Source organism: Serinus canaria, chromosome 6 (assembly GCF_022539315.1).
Source record: "Serinus canaria isolate serCan28SL12 chromosome 6, serCan2020, whole genome shotgun sequence".
NCBI classification, from domain to species: Eukaryota; Metazoa; Chordata; class Aves; order Passeriformes; family Fringillidae; genus Serinus; species Serinus canaria.
In genome coordinates this window covers 7125573-7143394 of record NC_066320.1, presented here as the reverse complement: position 1 = coordinate 7143394, position 17822 = coordinate 7125573, and the positions used below count along the sequence as shown (strand labels likewise).

Genomic DNA, 17822 nt, shown 5'->3' with positions numbered 1-17822 from the left:
TCTTTAATGACTTCCTCTGGAAACTGTAATTTGAATCATACAATTTTTCTGAAGTAGCAGTAGGAGGAATTATCTGAAAAATAGCTGTAATGCAGTTTTCAGAATTTTAGACTTTTCATCTGTACACACTTAACCTTGCATGAAGCTCTGTTGGTCATTTAATTCCATGATTACTTGGCAAGATTATTTTGTCTGTAAAGGAAGTCAAATCTAAAGAGAACAAAATCCCAGGCATAGCTAGTGTTCTGGTGATTATTTTGTCCAAATTTTTAATGTTTAAAAAAAAAATTGTGGTTTTATGGTAAATGCTTGTTAAGCACCCTGGTAGGTTTGGCTTTGGAATTGGGTTCATTTAGCTGGGGAAACCAAAACCATCTGGCAGTGTTCACCAGCCATGGCCAGTCTCAGTAGGGCTGTTGGCAACATCTTCTCCTTGTATTAACTCCTGTGAAAGGGAAAGGCAAATGAGCTCTTGTTAATGGGAACAAAGCTGTGGGAAAGGACAAAGTTGGGAATGAAGTGGAATGGAGAGAGACACGGAGAGGAAATGAGAGGCTGATGAGGAGACTGAAGCCAGTTGGAAAGAGGTAGGTGGGATGGCAGGAAATGGGAGGTTGGAGTGGGAGCCTTAAAGAAATGAAGGTTTTGAAAGAATAGAATGATAAAGAGTTAGTGCCAAAGATGGTGTCAATGGGAATACAGATGGGAGGTGCAAAGGAGGAAGATGGTGAAAATGCATATTCCAAAAGGTGGAGGGGAGGATTACAGCTTTCTGTTCATAGGTGTATGGCATGGATTTCCAATACATATCCTTGTCTTGGAAATTAAATCAGACACAATTCTGAGGTTCTTATTTAATGAATATCCTAGGGAAAAGCTGCTAAGTGCTGCTGTATTGATGTGTACTTTAATTACTGTCCTAAACCAGTGATTCAATGTCTAACGTGTCACTATTCCCATATGATGTCTTTGTGCAGCTTCCATAAAGTTGCAGTTTTGATGGCTGCATTTTAAATTAGTTAAACATTTACCAGATGTCTTGTCTTGCATCAAAACATATGGATGACTTAAAATACCAGGAATGTAAAATATGAATTTCTAGTCCATGGGACCTGAGGATATTGGCAATTTCTACTAAAAAAAAAAAAATCACAAAACAGAGTTAGAATGTGTGCAAGTAAACCAAGCTGGCAATAAAAAGGATTAATTTTGAGTGCAGCTTTCATCCAGCTGATTGGATTTGTATCCAGTGCAATGTCAAATAATGTAAACTTAGTTTTGCAGTGCTGGAGGAGAAAATAGCCAAGAAAGTAAGCTGTGAAAATACTGGGCTTCAGGAAAATGCAAGCTTTTTTTGTGGAGTTGGCTTAAAATCCTCTAATGCCAAACAGCTCCTGCTGAGATTTCCAGGAGTAAATTTGTAGCTATATGTGTGCAGATTCCTGTGTGTTGTTCCCCTCTGCTGTTCCTGCTGCCCTGAGTGCAGTGAGCAGTTATAAAGGGGAATTGACTTTGCTCAGGGACGCCCATTTGGTAACATCAAAAAAATCTGAATTGTCAGATTGAATGTGTGCTTTCTGTGAGGGGAAGGAGTACTGGAAGTGGTTATTTGGGTGCATAATTTTTTTATTTTCTTCTTGTGGATTTGCTTACTGAAGGATGCTGCAAGAAGGACTCCCTGTAGGAATGCCATGACAGTGTACATGAGTGCATTTGGGAGGGGAGCAGATTTTGGATTCCAGAAGTAAGATGGAGTTAGTTCCAGAGTGATGGGATTGGAAGAATAATAAACCAAAATAAACTACTATAGAGAAGGTCTTTTATAGCATGAATTACTGGTGGAATGCCAGAAAAAGATAAGAAAGCTACTACAAAATGGGTTATGCTTTTAATCAGCTGACTCATTATATTGAGAATTGCTTCTTAGCAGTGTAAGCAGCCCAAAAGAAGAAATTATCAGGAAGTAAGACACTCTTGGCCATTAACTCTTTCTTCCTTTTCTTCCTAACATACATTAACAGACACAGATATTTTTTGTTTTTGCATATTTTCTGCTCCATCTTCTGTTATTTTTACAACTAAAACTTTAACCTCACTCATTGCCAGCATCAGCAGCAACTGAAAATGGACATCTGGTAACTCAGACCTGAGTGCCTAAAGTGCAGTTTCTAAACCTGGGTCTGCAAGTGGTTTCCTTTGCTGCTCTGCTCTCATCTGCTGGCAGGGAAAAGATGTGGGGAGAGGTGGTGCTCTCTACTCTTGATAATAATATGAATTTTTGTCTTGCTGACTTCTTTCAGTTGCCAGTGCTTTAATCACCCTAATGACACAAGCTTTTTTCTTTTTTTTTTTCATTTTTTTCCTGGGCAGGCTAAAGGTTATCCAGAGAGTGAGGTATATGAGGCCTTAGCTGCTAGCTAAAATGTTGGCATAAACCTATGCCCAGCATTGCCATTCAGGAGTTAGACTTCATGGTGGAGTATGGGGAGTGCTGGGTCCTATTTTGTGGTTTCTCTCAAGCAATTCTCTGGATTTTAGGTGTAGTGTTTGCTGGTAATTTTTGAAGTAACTCACATGCCTGGTACAATACACAAGTATTTACAGAACTCCTTTGTTTTAATGCTGGTTGAAATTTACCCAAGTAAAATCAGTTACAGGCAACTTTATGAATATAACATAAGTTTGTTATTGATGGAATTACCAATTTTTGGGGATTTTTTGCTATACTTGTGAGCTAGAATTTTATTTTGCTACAATTAATGGAAAACTTGTATTGTCCCATAAGTATTTAGACAGCTAAACTGTGGGGGCAGTTTTCAGCTGACTTAGGTTGGTCATCCACAGCTGTCACTACATTTTCCTGATGCAAATTGGTGGGACATTAAATATTTGTAGGAGCTGGCTGGAAAGGGACTGTAATTATTGTTTTTTAGAGAAACAGTTTCAGGTGAACACAGCATTTCAAATGGAGCAGCATTGCCACCGTTTTTCTGAGCAGACATACTCTCTGCCTGGAGGCCCAAACTTCCTATGCCTCACTTTCTTCTAGTGTAGTTTTTTTATAGCTTGCCAAGAGTGACGGTGTTTGCATATTTTGCTATTTGAAATGAGTGAATTTCATGTGAATTATCCAGTTTTTCTTTGGCTGGTGGCTGCTCTCCTCAGGGTGAGATGTAAAGGTGGAAAAATTCCACTGTTTTCTGTGTTTATGATGTTTGGATTGTGAAGATTTTGAGGGGAAAAGTCTTTTTATTTTGAGTACTTCTCCCAAGTATTCACTTTAAGTACTCAGTGCTAAGCTTCCTAATTAACCTACAGAGTACCTGTTGCAGCTGAAGGATTTGTTACCTCAGTGCAACTTTGTAAATGGTCAGTAATTTCTGTAATGCATTGCTCTTAATCAATCTGTAATTGACTTGCGACTTAAAGTGAGTCTCTTGCTGACATTGTGTTGATTGTTTGGAGTGCCAGATTAATTACAGCCTGTATTGTAGTTGCTGTATTATGACCTCCATCTGCTTTTTATTAACTTTCTCTGTAAATGAGAAACTGTCAGTGCAGACTGTTTCTTACATTCTGAAGGAAAATTCCCCCAAACCCCCCAATTGTGTACTTTAAAAATTAAAGAACTGTTGTGTTTAGATCACAAGTTTGTTTATTTCTTTTGTTTCTGGAGCAGCTGACTCAAGCACAGATGACTCCTCCCTGTTTTGCAATAAATAAATGGACAGAAAGACCATCCCAGGCCATTTGAAACTCAGCCACAGGAGTTGGTGTTGGTTCTCTCTGATCCGAGCAGTCAGACACGCACAGACCCACAGCATCCCTTGTGCCAGCAGCTGGCAGCAAATCCCTCATTTGCTGGAGTCACTTATCCCAGACTGCTGCCACTTCAGAAAGCAGCCCCAGCCATCAATTCTGCAGGGTAGGTGACAGGCAAGGAGGCTTTTAAAGAAAGTCACATTTGCTTGAGCCTTTTATCTCATTTCTGTGTGCCTGCAGCCGCCAGAGCTTAAACTCATGGATTTGTACTGGCTCAGAGGAAGATAAAATGTATTTATGGTCACTTTGGTGAATGTTTTGAGGAAACTAGGTAGCAAATGAGCCAGCAGGTGGGCATTGTATTGTAACTACACTTAACACAAGAGTGATTTGAACTTTGGTTATTCCTGTAAAAGCAGGAAGATTTTGGGCTTTTTCTGGTTTTGATCAGGGCTTGCTGTGTTATTTTGTGAAGAGCAGTGGTTTGCTTACATTTGGCCAGACAAGGGAGGGGTAGAATACAAACACAGTTGTAATATGAAGGGAATTATCAAGGGACTTAACATCCAGTGAGTGTGCTTGGCAGTAAGTGTAGTAAAACTGAAATTTCAAGCCCTGGAATGTAGTTATATAAACTTATTGCTTAATTAAATTACTTGAGAGTACAAATTTGTCACAATCTTTCAGTGAAAATTGGAATTAGTTGGTTTTGGATTTTTAGGAGCTTCTAGCAAGCAGATACCTTGCAATGTTCTCTGCACTGCATTTGCAGGTAAACTGGAGACTGAGAGTGTTCCACTCTGATGTCCATCTTTCTATTTAAGCTCAGTTTTTGGGACACTAAATGCAATTTATCAGTGACTGCTGAAATTCACATTGCAGAGATGCTGAACAGGTGATTAATTTCCCAGAGGTGAGTTTTGCTATAAATGTAATACTGGGAGAGGTAGATGGACAGAAGTGATGCAGAGAAAATTCATCTAAGAACAGCTCAGGAATGACTTCTTGATTTGAAAGGCAACACTGGGCATCTTTCAGGTGTTTGGTGTTTTCATTTCTCATTATATCACAAAGAAATTACCCTTGCAGAGGAGCAGTGTGGGCAGTGTTTGCTTGCTCTGAACCCCTCCATGAAAAGAAGGGCAGAAGTTTTTAAGTCACTGCTCTTCAGAAGATGAAGGTCTCTTCCCAAATCAGCTGCCAACTGCCTGTTATACTGGTGGTCCAGCCACGGAATTCCTCCTTGCAGTAGCTGTGTCCAGCCCAGCTCCCACAGTGGGTGCAGTCTGTCAGAGCAGCCATTCAAAGGTGCAGCAGTGCCAAGGATTGGATGTGGGAGCACTGCAAGGAAGGCTGAGCCTCAGGCATGAGCTTCAGCTCACGAGTCAGATGATGTTTTTTATTTAGAAAAACGCAGTCACAAGGACGTGTTTGAGAATGTGTGTGTGAGAAACTAAAATTATCTCATGACTTCTGCATCAGAATTGCAACCCTGAGTATGAGTCCGTGTGCAGTGAAGATACAGTGGTGTTATTTGTGATAGGAGTGTTGTGGCTGTTTTCTAGGTCCTCTGTTAAGCTGATCTTAAAATACTCTAGCTTTTTTCCTCTCTGTATTTCTCATTTTCTTTCCCAGGCATTGTGATTCGGTGTTTGTGCTTTGAGATACAAAGGCAACAGACATTTAAGTCATGAACTGTGAATTTGTTGTGTCCGTGCTGAAAGAAAATAAGCCATAACAGGCTTTGTGTCCTGCTGAGACATTGCCTTGCTTTGGGTGGCTGCTTGGGCTAAAGGCTGAAGAGCAGCTGCCCAAGAGGCAGCAGAAGGGCTGCATGGCATGTGCCTTTTTGTAGCTGACTGTATTTGCAAAATGTCCCTGAAGGCTCTTTTTGGAAGTAAAAGAAGGAATTTAAGCTGATCGTGGTGGTAACTAAAGTTGTGTAACTGAAATGGAGTGTCTTGGTGATTACAATTAATTCATTCTCATTTCTTCTTTTCAGGTTTTCTTCTCCAACTTGGCCTTCCCCTTCTCTCTTGAAATCTGGTCACTTTTCTGTTTAAATTGCCATATGATCTGTTACCTCTTCCTTGTCTTCCCTCTTTGCTTATGCTTTAAGAGAAGTCTTTTCAACTTCATTTCCTCTGTCAGTGGTCCGAAATCCAGTCATCAATAGTTTATTTCTCCAAACGTAATGTTGTACAGGTAATCTATTTTTTAAAGCTTATCTGATGTTTCTGGCTAATTTTCATTTAATTCTGGGCATTCTGAACATGAATTTTCAGTGTTCTGCTGGGATGTTTCAAAGCTGCTAGGAGATCCAAATGTGGAATTCAGCTATGATTCATGTACAAGTGCATCTCATTTCTTTTAATTTGTGAAGCTTGCATCAAACAGATACTTCACTCTAAGAGCCATTTTAAGTAGCCTGTTGCAGATATTGGTGTTTTCTTTTGAGCTACACTGAAATCTTTGAGAAACAAGGTTCTTTTCTCTGCTCTACCAAATGCTGTGCTGCATTTCTTCAGGTTTCTGTGTGTGAAAGGTTGGTGTGTTACTCAGTCTCTGCTTTGTGAATATCTGTTTGTCTGCCTGTCTATGTGTGTGTGTAAGTGTGGCACTATAAATGGTGGAGAGAAGTGAGGGGGGATTGCTGGCTGCCCATCATGCAGCTGTTACAGGGCAGGGTTGAAAAGCAGTGCTCTGGTGGTTAATGCTCCTGAGGTGACAGTATGACAGCAACCAAACTGTGACACGAGTGAAGGGCTGTGAGTAAACTGCCTTCCCTGGAGGGAACAGTGTGCAGAACAGTGCAACAAGGGTTTGCTCTTTCTCAGCTTCCTTCTCATCTCCTGAGTTGAACAGAAATTCTTCTAAAGATGGTTTGGAGGTAGGTGCCAGTAATGGGGAAAGTTAAGAGTGAAAAAATGCTGAGAAGACAAAAAGTCTTTCCAATGTGTGCTCAAATATAGGCAGTGGCTCTAGCTCCTCCCAGAGACATTTCATAATCAGTTGTTTGTCCACAACAAACAGATCCCCCAGAATGCCCAGAGCCTCAGGATATGTCTCCTCTGAAGACACTATTAATTGCTTGCAGCCTGTGTTGAGGTTTATGATGCTCTGAGTAGGCTTTTGATCATGCCTAAGTTAGCTGGGTGAAATCTCGTTCAGACAAAATGATGCTGCTGTCTAACTTCAACTAAAAAGCAAGAAAAAAGACAAGCCCCAAATGAAAAATACTCCATGTTGTTGTTGAGTGATACCTCTGAGAGTACTCAGGAGGCTGCAGTAGGAAGTGGCTCATTGCTTTCTGCCTTAGTACATGAGTAGCTTTTTCCTTCTGTGGTTTAGACACTGGGAGGAGAAGTGAGTGCCCTGAGTTGTATTGGAGAGGGGATAAGAACTCTTTTAAACTGGTAAGCCAACAGCACCAAATGCTGAATTTACTATATTATTCAGTCAAGCTCCTTTGCATGTGCCCTTACTCCTGAGCATTTGCTCCATGCTTTTAGCCTTCATGTTGCTTTTCCATGGCAATAGTTTGAGCCTATTTCAAGTCTCTCTTGGCTATTACCAATCATCTACTTTGATAAGTGAATGTCCACTCCTAAAACTTTACACACAGTATTTCCTAATTTATGGGCATTAAGTAAATTGTTTCAATTTAATTATCCTTTGTTCCATATTAATAGGAAGCCTTATTTGACCTTTTTGCCTAATTTGCTTGTTTTATAGGTTATTTTTTTCATATTATTGTAGGGTGATCAGTGTATTTGCCCTTTCAGATGAGAACATACCAATTTCTATGTGTTAATTTGTTTTAGGGTTTTTTTTTTTTCTTTTTAACTTCTCACATAGCTTAGTGTGTCTTTGTTGGTACTTTTGGGACAGACTCTCATAACTTGTCCCTTAAAAATGCTGGGTCTCTTTTGTCTTTTTGTTTGAATGGCTCAAGTTCTGTAATACTCTTGGGCTATTCAGATCTTAATCAGGCACTCGTTAAGAATGACTGTCATCTGCCCTGGTGTTGCCCAGTTGTCTGGCTATTTTTGGAGTAGTGGTATTTTGGTATTTGTGTTACTTAAGGCTGTTCATCCTGTAAACAAGCTGGATGCATAGCTGTAGTCTAAAGAGCTGCCCCAGACATTAAATTTAACACTTGAATTTCAGGAGAGGCCTACACAGTTAAATGGCTTCATTGTTAGAAATATTTCTTGCCTGGGAGAAGTTGGTGTAGATGCATTTGCACAGGCCCAAATATACTTTTGCTTGGAGGAATTTTGTTTTGTTTGCTGAAGTGTCACACACAATAGTAGCAATAAAGCTGGAGGCTTGCTGGTGTAGCTGTGGACAAAGACTGGGGAGAGGAAACTCTGCCAAAGTGTGGAGTGAGGAATTTGAGGATAGGAGCAATAAAAGACCACTTGAAGGCAGGAGTCTGGCAAAATGAAGACTGCTGAGAAAAATTTCCAGCAGTGTCTGTTGTGTAACTTCAGCTTTCTATTCTATGTAAATATTCCTCCATTCTTACTGAGGGGGGAAGGCCTCTTAAAATGAATTTTTTCTTTTCCATTCCTGAAGAAAAATATATTGCCCTTCAAAATTGATGGGAAAGATGGATTACTATAGAATGGCATTTTTAATAGTTTGCATGACACTAATCATGTTTTTTCTTACGAGTTAAAACATTTTCCTGGGTCCAATACTACACTTTAAATAAATTATATGCATGTAGTGCACAGACCTTTGTTCTGTGTTTGCAAATAGCTTGCAAAGCTTTGGTGTCCCATGTCTTTATTTATGGTAGGGACCTGCTCTTTGCTCTCTCTAGTTTTATATGGAGCATAGTCCCAGTTATATTAAGGAGCTTAACAAACAAGGTGAATTTTTTTCCCCTAGTAAAAACAGGCATCAAGCCCTGTGTTCCTTAGGCATGAGGGATGACTTGGCATCACCTGGACAGAAGTTGATGGTTGTGGCCCCAGCCAGGGCAGTTGTTTGGCCTGGTTCAGTGGGTGCTTTCCCTCCAGCCAGGGCTGGGTGCCGTGGCCACGTGGATCAGTGGCAGTAATGACTGGAGGGCTGCTGTGTGCTTATCTGCATTGTCACTTCCAGACATCGTCACACTTGGCACAGTTTTGTGCCTGACAATCCTCCCCACACTTTTGAGAGTGCCATGGAGATTTTGGGGGGCTATAACAGTGTGTTGCTGCTGGAGGTAACTCAAATATTAATATAGAGTTTTATCCAAACAAGATTGTCTTAGTGCCTAAGACATGGTAGGATTTTTTTTTTTCTAAATTAAATGCAACTTAATCCATGGAATCAGCTGCAAAGCAAACAAGCTGTTTGATTCCATAGCTATATTAAGAAATTTTGTTTCTGTAATACATACAAAATCAGGTTATTATGATGTAAATTCTTAATTGTTTGCTGAAATGATCTGTTTGTTGATTGTTATTTGGGCACCTGTGAGTTTTCCTGCACATCATACCTAGTTTCAATGTGCTTTCAACTCATGTAAGGCCAATTCAAACACTTCAAAATCTTATAATTACAAGTAACTCTTTTCAGGCATAATTTGATGAGGATGTTGTATTTAAATAGTGTTTCACTGAAGGAAAGAGTGAACACCTCTTTAAGAAGAAAATTCTTTAACTTATACTGACCTTCTTCATGTCCATTTCCAACCACTGTGTCCTTGAGAAGAAGTCAATTAAGGAGAGGGTACTTAAGACCAATTTTAAAAGACTTGGTAGCATATTTTAGGAATTGTCACTGGCATCAGTGGATTCTTTTTTGCTTTGTGGGTTTTCTTTGGTTTTGTTTTTAAACTGAGCAATTGAGCTTTTTTTCATCTTAAAAGAACAAACAAGTGTAGAAATACAGGATGTTTGGCTGAAGCTGTCAGTATCAACAGAAAAGAGGTGTCCAGCTGAGATGAGCAATAGAAAAAATAGGTGTTCTAAACTGTGTTTTTACTCATGAGTGAGCAAATAATATTATGAAATGATAGTAATCTCCTTTGGTACTCCTTTGGTACTAATAGGATGCCAGGCTTGGTTTCAGGTAATTTGCCTACATATAATCAAATGTGTATTTGAATACAATGTTTACAAATATGTATAAATCAGCTCCACAGTGGTGGTGATGGTCTGGGCTTGTGTTTTTCCTGGTTGCATATGAAGAGCACTTGGAGCACACACAGTTGTGCTAGAATCTGCTTCTGGGAATTTCTGACTGCAACATCCACTTCAAATATCATTCACAGCTTAAATGCATTAGAACCACATGGCTTCTTGTCAGCTTTAAAAAGAAAAGAAAATTTGCCCTTAAGACTGTTTTGTTGGGTTTTTGTTTGACTTTGCTCCATTGTGAAAGGCTGAAGCAGCAGATTTTTGAAGCCTCCGTAGGTTCTATGTGAGTACCATGTTTTTGTGACTATGGTTTTTCCATTTGAAAAAATAAAATGTATCTGTTTCTCAGAACTCAAAATGCTGCATTTTTCTTGACTTTCATGAAACTTGGCAGTGAATCCTGTGTTCCTTCAGTGTTTTTGTATCCCCAGCTGAATGTGCTCAGAAGTTCTCAGTGGTAAGGACTAGAGGCTTATTTTTACTGTTGGAATGAAAAGAGTACCCAGGCATGACTTAGAGTTTCAATTGAAGAGAACAGGTTTACAGCTTAAAGTTTTATTATTTCACATTTCTTTAGCAGGGAAGTGATTTCAATCATCCAGATGATGCAAAAGGCAGATCTGTTGTGTTACAGCTGTTTTCTCCTGCCATTGAGAATATATTTATTTTTATATTCCCTAAGATATATCTATTTGCCTTGCATAATGAATTACATTATGAGTCAGAAGAGGATGGAGAATTTTTGTTTTAAGAGCAGTTCATTGTATTACAGGAGAAAAAGGCTCTGCAGAAGGGCAGAGAGCTCAAGAACAGGGGCAAGAGGCATCACCTGCAATATCATACCCTTGTTTCTAGCACACAGAAATGTGGGTGGGAGTTGGGCATTTCTCTGCTTGCTGTAACTGACCTCACATTTCATGTTTTGGTGGGAATTATGCACTGTGGCACTTTGTGCTCCTGGACACCAGATGGTGCTGCTAAACTGGCTGATATGCCTTTTCCCACTTGCAGTAATTGGTTCTTGATTTAGTTCCAAAATCGGGGTTGTACTCTCTGACCAGGTGTATATTATGGGATGCAGAACTGCCCCTGCTAGCTCAGCCCGACACCTTGTGTTGTTTAAGGGCAGTGGTCTGAAAATTATCATGTAAACCAAGCGGGCTGTAGAAGCAGTATTTTAGATCTCACTGGGCAAAACCCACCATCAGCTGGTATTCCTGCTAATTTATGTACTTGAATTTTAGCAATTTGCTTTAATAAAATGTCATTTAAATTTCATTTGATAACTGCAGTCAGAAAACTTTGGGTGGAGACACCTTTAGTGTCAGGTTAAAACTGCAAAGAATATTTGTAGAGACTAATTAAATATGTCAAAGTGATGATGATGAGGGAGGGTGTGAGGTTGGTGGGCTGCCAAAAAGCTTTGAGTTGTCTGTTGTTACTTTTGGTTTGAGAAGATATGGTGGCTTAGCTGTGTAATTGCATTTCAGACAATGTCTATGATACTGTGATACACATTTGGAATTTGATTTCTATTTATTTTAAGTTGGTTCTCACGTTTAATAAATTCATCTGGTAATCCTAATTGTGGGGCAGAATGGATGGAATTAGATATTTTGGCCTTCAGCTGAATCCCAAAGGCTGGTGGTATGGTTTATCAGTGAATTATAAATAATGGGCTCAAATTTATTTGAGCGGTGAGGAAATTTTTTTGTAGATATTGTACTGTATTTTTCTTACAAGCTTATTTCTTTTATAGATCCCCATATTAAAGTTTCTGGAAAAAAAGAGAACGTTAAGGAAGCAAAAGAGAAAATCATGTCTGTCTTGGACACAAAAGTAAGAAAACTTTCTTAGAATGACACCTTAGCCCCTAATTTCGTGGTGACATTGATCTCTTTAATAGGCACATTTCAAGAGAAGGTATTTATGGAAGCTCTGAAGCAAAGTCTCCAATAAATGCCTTGCAGATGTTGATATTGGTGCATACCCACATATTTAAACATTCTGAGAGAAAAATACTTGCTTGAAGCAGCTTTTCCAGATCTGAATTATATAGAAATAATATTTGCAGCCATATGGCTACAAGCATAAGTGATTTGTTCATTGAATTGGGGTTTTACTTCAAAATGTGAAATACAGCTTCACTGCAAGCAATAGATTATGCAACCACTTCAGAGAACCTAAAATTTTGTTTGTTTGAAATTTGATTTTAGGAGCATTTATGCTGTTTTATGTTTAACAGTTACTCTATTCTTACACTCTGAAACATCAGGACCAGAATTTCTAAAACATCTAGATTTTGGCTGGGGTCTCTTCTGTTCATCAGAGATTATTTCAATTCAGCAGCAGCTCTTTTGGGGCAGTGTGTATGGCTCCTGTGTAATTGTATGGCCCTTCCTGGCTCTCTGAGCCAGATGGCCAAGAGGAGCACTCACTCGAGTGATAAGCACCACTTTTTAAACAACTATTAACAACATTATTGTGAGCTGTTTACAACAGAGCTTTTAAGAATTGCTGTAGGCAGTGTTTGTGTGTTTTAAAAATTCATGTACCAAAAAAAACCCCAAACTGTTTAAGGAAGAAAAAACAGTCACTTGGTCCCATGGCTTTGATTTGCAGAGTCTCCATAATGTATTCCTTTCAGATCAAACAGGGGTGTGTGATTTCAATTGAAAGAACATGGAATTAAAAGAAATCGGAATCAATTGCAAAAGGACACTTACATCACAGTTTATGAAAGTTCAAGGGTATTTTAAAAGCATTAGTTGTTTTTGAAGATGGATCTTTGGGGTATTTATCTCCACTATTTATTTCCTCACTAGAAAGAAAACAAGACCAAATTAATATCCAACTGATTCCTATAAAAAGCATCATCCTTGAGTAGAAGTAATAGCAAAAATACTTTGGGAATACAATTTTGATGTCATTCTTGAAGTTACATTACTGTTAAAAACTCAAATACTGGGATTCTGCTGTGACCAAGTCAAACTGTGGCTGCTTGATTTCCAGAGCAATCGGGTAACCTTGAAGATGGATGTTTCACATACAGAACATTCTCATGTGATAGGTAAAGGTGGCAATAATATTAAAAAAGTGATGGAGGAAACGGGATGCCATATCCATTTTCCAGACTCAAATAGGAACAATCAAGCAGAGAAAAGCAACCAAGTAAGTGTTTTTAATACTGAGCTCATTTGTGCTGTAATTCCTGAGAGTATAAAACATTTCTAAATTTCTCTCATCAATATGGGTTTTTTGGGGATGGTGTGTTCATATTCAGGGAAATAGATTTTTGGTTTTTACACTGTGTGGAAAGTACAGAGCTTCCTAAGTGGGCAAATCTTTAAAAACAGATGGAAACAATTTGTGATGGCTCATGAATCATTTTAATTTTTTAAGCTAAAATTACTTTGCGCCTACAGAAGTCAGCAACTTAGTGTGAATGGTAGAGAAGTGGTATGAAAAAATCTGCTTTTGTAATTTTTTTTTTCCTATTCAACACAATGACTTATTCAGCATGTTGATTGATTTTTTTGATGCTTTTTGCTTATGGTGTAACTTTGTTGAAGACTAAACTTAGCAAATAGCCAGCAGAAATGAATGTCCTATTGTAAAGTTCATATTCATTAGAATAAATCATTGAGCCTGAATTGTTCATCTTTTCTAGTGCTAATATTGGTGGAATGTTTACTTTCAAGTTTCTCATCCTTGTACTTAGTTTTCCCACTTTGTGCATCCTAATGGCTGCTGAGCAAAATGCAGTAATTCCAAAACATTCGGGAAAATCTACTGTTGTCTGAATATTAGCATTGAGTACATGTATACAGTAATAATTCCATTATTTAACCTAAAGCACCGTATTTTTTGATGTATTTTTTTTAGTTGCTTAAATATATATAACCTAATATGCTGAAACATTTTGTTAATATTGGCTATAGTTCTCAGCTAGTGTTTAGAGAGCAATTAGGATGTCAGCAAGTGTGAAATATGTTGATTTTTTTTCTTAGATTTTTTTTTTTAAGGAGACCACAGCTATCTGAATAACTTCTCCATTCCTCGCTTGAAAATATGATCCAATGTTTTTCACATTCTTGCTCTTCTAGGTGTCTATTGCAGGACAGCCAGCTGGAGTGGAGTCTGCAAGAGTCAGAATTCGGGTAATGCTCTAGCTCAGTGTAGTGTACCCCTAAAAACACTTGTCAGGGGAAAAATGCATGGTTTGGAGAACCCTAGGGTTGTCTGCCTCTGTCTGGTGACAGCAGAAATGTAGGAACAAATGTGAGTATCCATATGAGAAATATGCCAAGGATATTGTAACAGTGATTCACATTCTGGCTGAATTTTTAATTGGCCCAAAGTGGGTCTTGAACATGAAGTCTACACTCTAAGCAAGATGTTAATTAATTCCATACTGTGTAGAAAATTATATCTTAAGTTACCTACCACAGATGGTCTGTGGAAGCTCAGGCATCCTCTGTGAATCTATGACTTGGGAAAGGCAATTTCTGCTTCTCACATTTAACCATTTTCATATATAATTTGTGTAAATAATTCAGTGTCATTCTCCACTTGTATCTATTTTCTATCTTTTCCTTATAGTTTCAACTCTTATGTGTATTTTGGAATAGATAATGAAAAATCAAATAAATTACCAGAAGCTTACAGCAATTTTTGAGCCAGACATGTCACACAACCTTATTCCACATGCTCCCGCTACTTTGGAGGAAAAAAAATCAACCAAACAAAACTCAAAAAAGCCTCTTCAAAAAAAAAAAACCAAAAACCTGCTCTGGTATTCCTGAAAAAAAGAGGTGCCTTTTTCCAAGTGACAGTATATCTTCATCCGTGAACTCTGGGCAGAGGATGTGTTTTGTCAGTTAAATCATCACTGACCAGTACATTATGATTGAGGAATAACATTGTTGTAGTTTGAGTATGGGTCTGGTTTTCACTATCTCCTCTTCATTGCTGTTGTAGGAGCTGCTTCCATTGGTACTCATGTTTGAATTGCCTATTGCTGGAATTCTCCAACCCATCCCAGATCCTAATTCTCCAACCATTCAGCACGTGTGTCAGACCTACAACATTTCAGTTTCCTTCAAACAACGCTCTCGAATGTATGGTGCTACAGTCATTGTCAGAGGGTCACAAAACAACACTAGTGCTGTGAAGGTAATTCTGCTCCTAAGAAGGTTTCTGAATGAATGTCACTTATTTATAATTGATATGTCTAAGATGGTATATCTTTCCTCATCAGCACATGTTGATGTGAAATCACTTGTAAATTGGGTTTGAATTTTTCGTATACTTCACTTACACAGATGAAGTGTAAAAATGCATAGAAAATAGTTTTAAGTTTAGGATTTAGCATTGTAGATGGTGAGGTTTTAATCCAGTGTTCACCTCCTGCACACTTGCTCAGGTTTTCAGCAATTCTGGAATACTTGCTGGTCTTAGCCATCTTTTAATTCAAAAACAGTGCAAACAAAAACCATGAAATACACCTCCCCTCCCATCTCAAATTGTTCATGCTGAGCTCTTCTCAACACACACACAAATATATAACCTTGAAAGTTGCCCAATCAGTCGATAAAACTGAATCCAGCACTTGGAGGTGTGAATTTGACAGCCAAGGCAAGGAGCTGCCAGGAGCCTTTTCATCTTAATAAAGTAAAAAAGTGTTCTTGTTAGGAACTGGCAGTAGGAGAGATTGATGCAGTCCCAGATGGGTGGGTCTCAAGCCAGAAAGAACATCTGAGCCCAACTCCGAAAGAAAAGTTTTGCAAGTGTACCTACCCAGATAAATCTCTGTTGACTTTCTGACTGCCTTTGTGGCCACAAAAGGTCTGTTGGGACCTTTTGGGGCCACAAAGGCAGTCAGAAAGTCCATGTGGCATTGTCTTACTGCCTGTTACAGAGTGGCGATTAAATGCTGCATTTGGCCATAAAATGGGACTGGTGGGCAGGGTTTAGTGCAATTTTTTCCTTTAACTAATTGATCGTGGTTTTAAAACCAACAGCATTTTCTTATTTCGCCTGTGGAGTGCATGGCAAGAAAGCAAGCCGTCTGAGTTCTCCTTTTGTGTGCCTGTGGGCCCTGTTTCACTGGTTTCTCCCATTTCCCCCCAGGAAGGAACAGCCATGCTCTTGGAACACCTGGCTGGGAGCCTGGCCTCTGCAATCCCTGTGAGCACCCAGCTCGACATCGCAGCGCAGCATCATCTCTTTATGATGGGCCGGAACGGCAGCAACATCAAACATATCATGCAGAGGACTGGTGCTCAGATCCACTTCCCTGACCCCAGTAACCCACAGAAGAAATCCACTGTCTACCTCCAGGGCACCATTGAGTCCGTCTGTCTTGCCAGGCAATATCTCATGGTAAATACTTTTCAGTGGAGCTTGTGTGAAAAAATGGCCAGATCATAGAAAATATGCTTGCTCTGCATGTATTTACAGCTCACATGTAAATTAGCTTTAGAGAGGAAAGATTGCTATTCACACTGCCAACAGCTGATTCAGTTTTTGTCAGGGTTTTGTCAGTGTTTCTAGTTATTGAAAATATTTTTAATCTCTGGTAACACGACTTGAAAAATAACCTTTTTAATTTAAATGCAACATAAGTAATTTAAATTTACAACAGTATGCCTCTGAGTAGAGGCAGTTTTCTGAAATATTCTGTGGGTGTTGGTTGATGGGTTGTGTTTTATTTTGCCAACCTGTCTTTTCTATGTTTGTCAGGTAATTAGATTTCTTTTGAGGGAAATGTCAGGAATTCCTTAGTTCTCATGTAGGCAAGTGTTCAATGAAATTGGGAAACCATGGGAAATAATTACTTATTTTGATGTCTTACATTCTGCATAGTACCACAGCCACAATTCTGTAAGGCCTTTTATAAATGGAGCTCTGGTGGTAAATATCATTATTTGTTGGAGATTTTTGTTACATTGGCCTTTAAACTTCACATCAGCCTTTAGCTGTTATTTTAGTACTAACATATGTACACATTTTTCATATACGTGACTATTGAGGGACAAAATGTGTGAGCACTGGACCATTCTCTTTTGGGGTTTTTACTCTAAAGCTTTAGTATTTCAAGTGTTAAAGATGTTATCTATATCTCTAGGAAATATCTGCAAAGCTGATCTAGAATGGGGAAGAGAAAGGTAAAAGTTAAGACTTAGACAGTGGTGAATTAGAGAGTTTTTTTACAAGTGTTTTTCCTTATTTCAAACAGTTTAATGGGAGACTTTTAGTATGGCTGTCCTTACATCATTTCCTGACAAGACTGTGCTGATTGGAATGTCAAATATTCAGTGAATCATTTCACCCAATCTCTTTGTTCAGAGTCCTGGGACAGGGAGATACACATGTATTCTTGCATACAAGGAAATGGCTTTCCCTAAAATGCCATTCTTCCTATTTTTTCTGAACTTACAGAAATTTCCTTACATCATGGTGTGTAAATGTTAAAATGTCTGTAGTTCAGTTTATTGCTACTATTTTTATGGGAAAATGGCCAGTTACAAGTACTAGCAATTTTTTGTGCCTTCCTTTTCAGGGTTGCCTTCCCCTTGTGCTCATGTTTGATATGAAGGAAGAAATTGAAGTAGAACCACAGTTTATAACTCAGCTAATGGAGCAGTTAGATGTCTTCATAAGCATTAAGCCTAAGCCAAAACAACCAAGCAAGGTTTGTGCAAAGCTAATATTTTCCTTTTAGGTTTGCATGACAAAGTTTCAAGCTCAAGTGAAATGATGAGTCAAGATGAGTTGATGTGTGCTCTTCCCCCCGCCCCCAATTTAATGGATCATTAACTTGTGAAAGTTATATGTATTTTCTACTTGAAATACCAGTTTAAATGATCCAGTAGATCTGCTTTAGGGTGTCATTAAATGCTTAATAATAAAGAAATTAGC

At 38.7% G+C, this 17822-nt stretch overlaps 1 protein-coding gene across 3 annotated transcripts in view; it reads left to right on the top strand.

The window, feature by feature from the left end:
- Positions 1-17822, top strand: part of BICC1 (BicC family RNA binding protein 1) — an 89615-nt gene that overhangs the window by 54963 nt on the left and 16830 nt on the right. For 2 of the 3 annotated variants that reach the window (XM_050976226.1, XM_009087549.4), the window contains exons 4-9: positions 11659-11738; positions 12912-13070; positions 14006-14059; positions 14880-15074; positions 16032-16283; positions 17464-17595. In XM_050976226.1, the coding sequence (XP_050832183.1) occupies positions 11659-11738; positions 12912-13070; positions 14006-14059; positions 14880-15074; positions 16032-16283; positions 17464-17595 (872 nt within the window). Of the gene's footprint in view, positions 1-7054; positions 7179-11658; positions 11739-12911; positions 13071-14005; positions 14060-14879; positions 15075-16031; positions 16284-17463; positions 17596-17822 lie in introns of those variants that run through there. The other variant, XM_030241309.2, reaches the window with a different exon arrangement.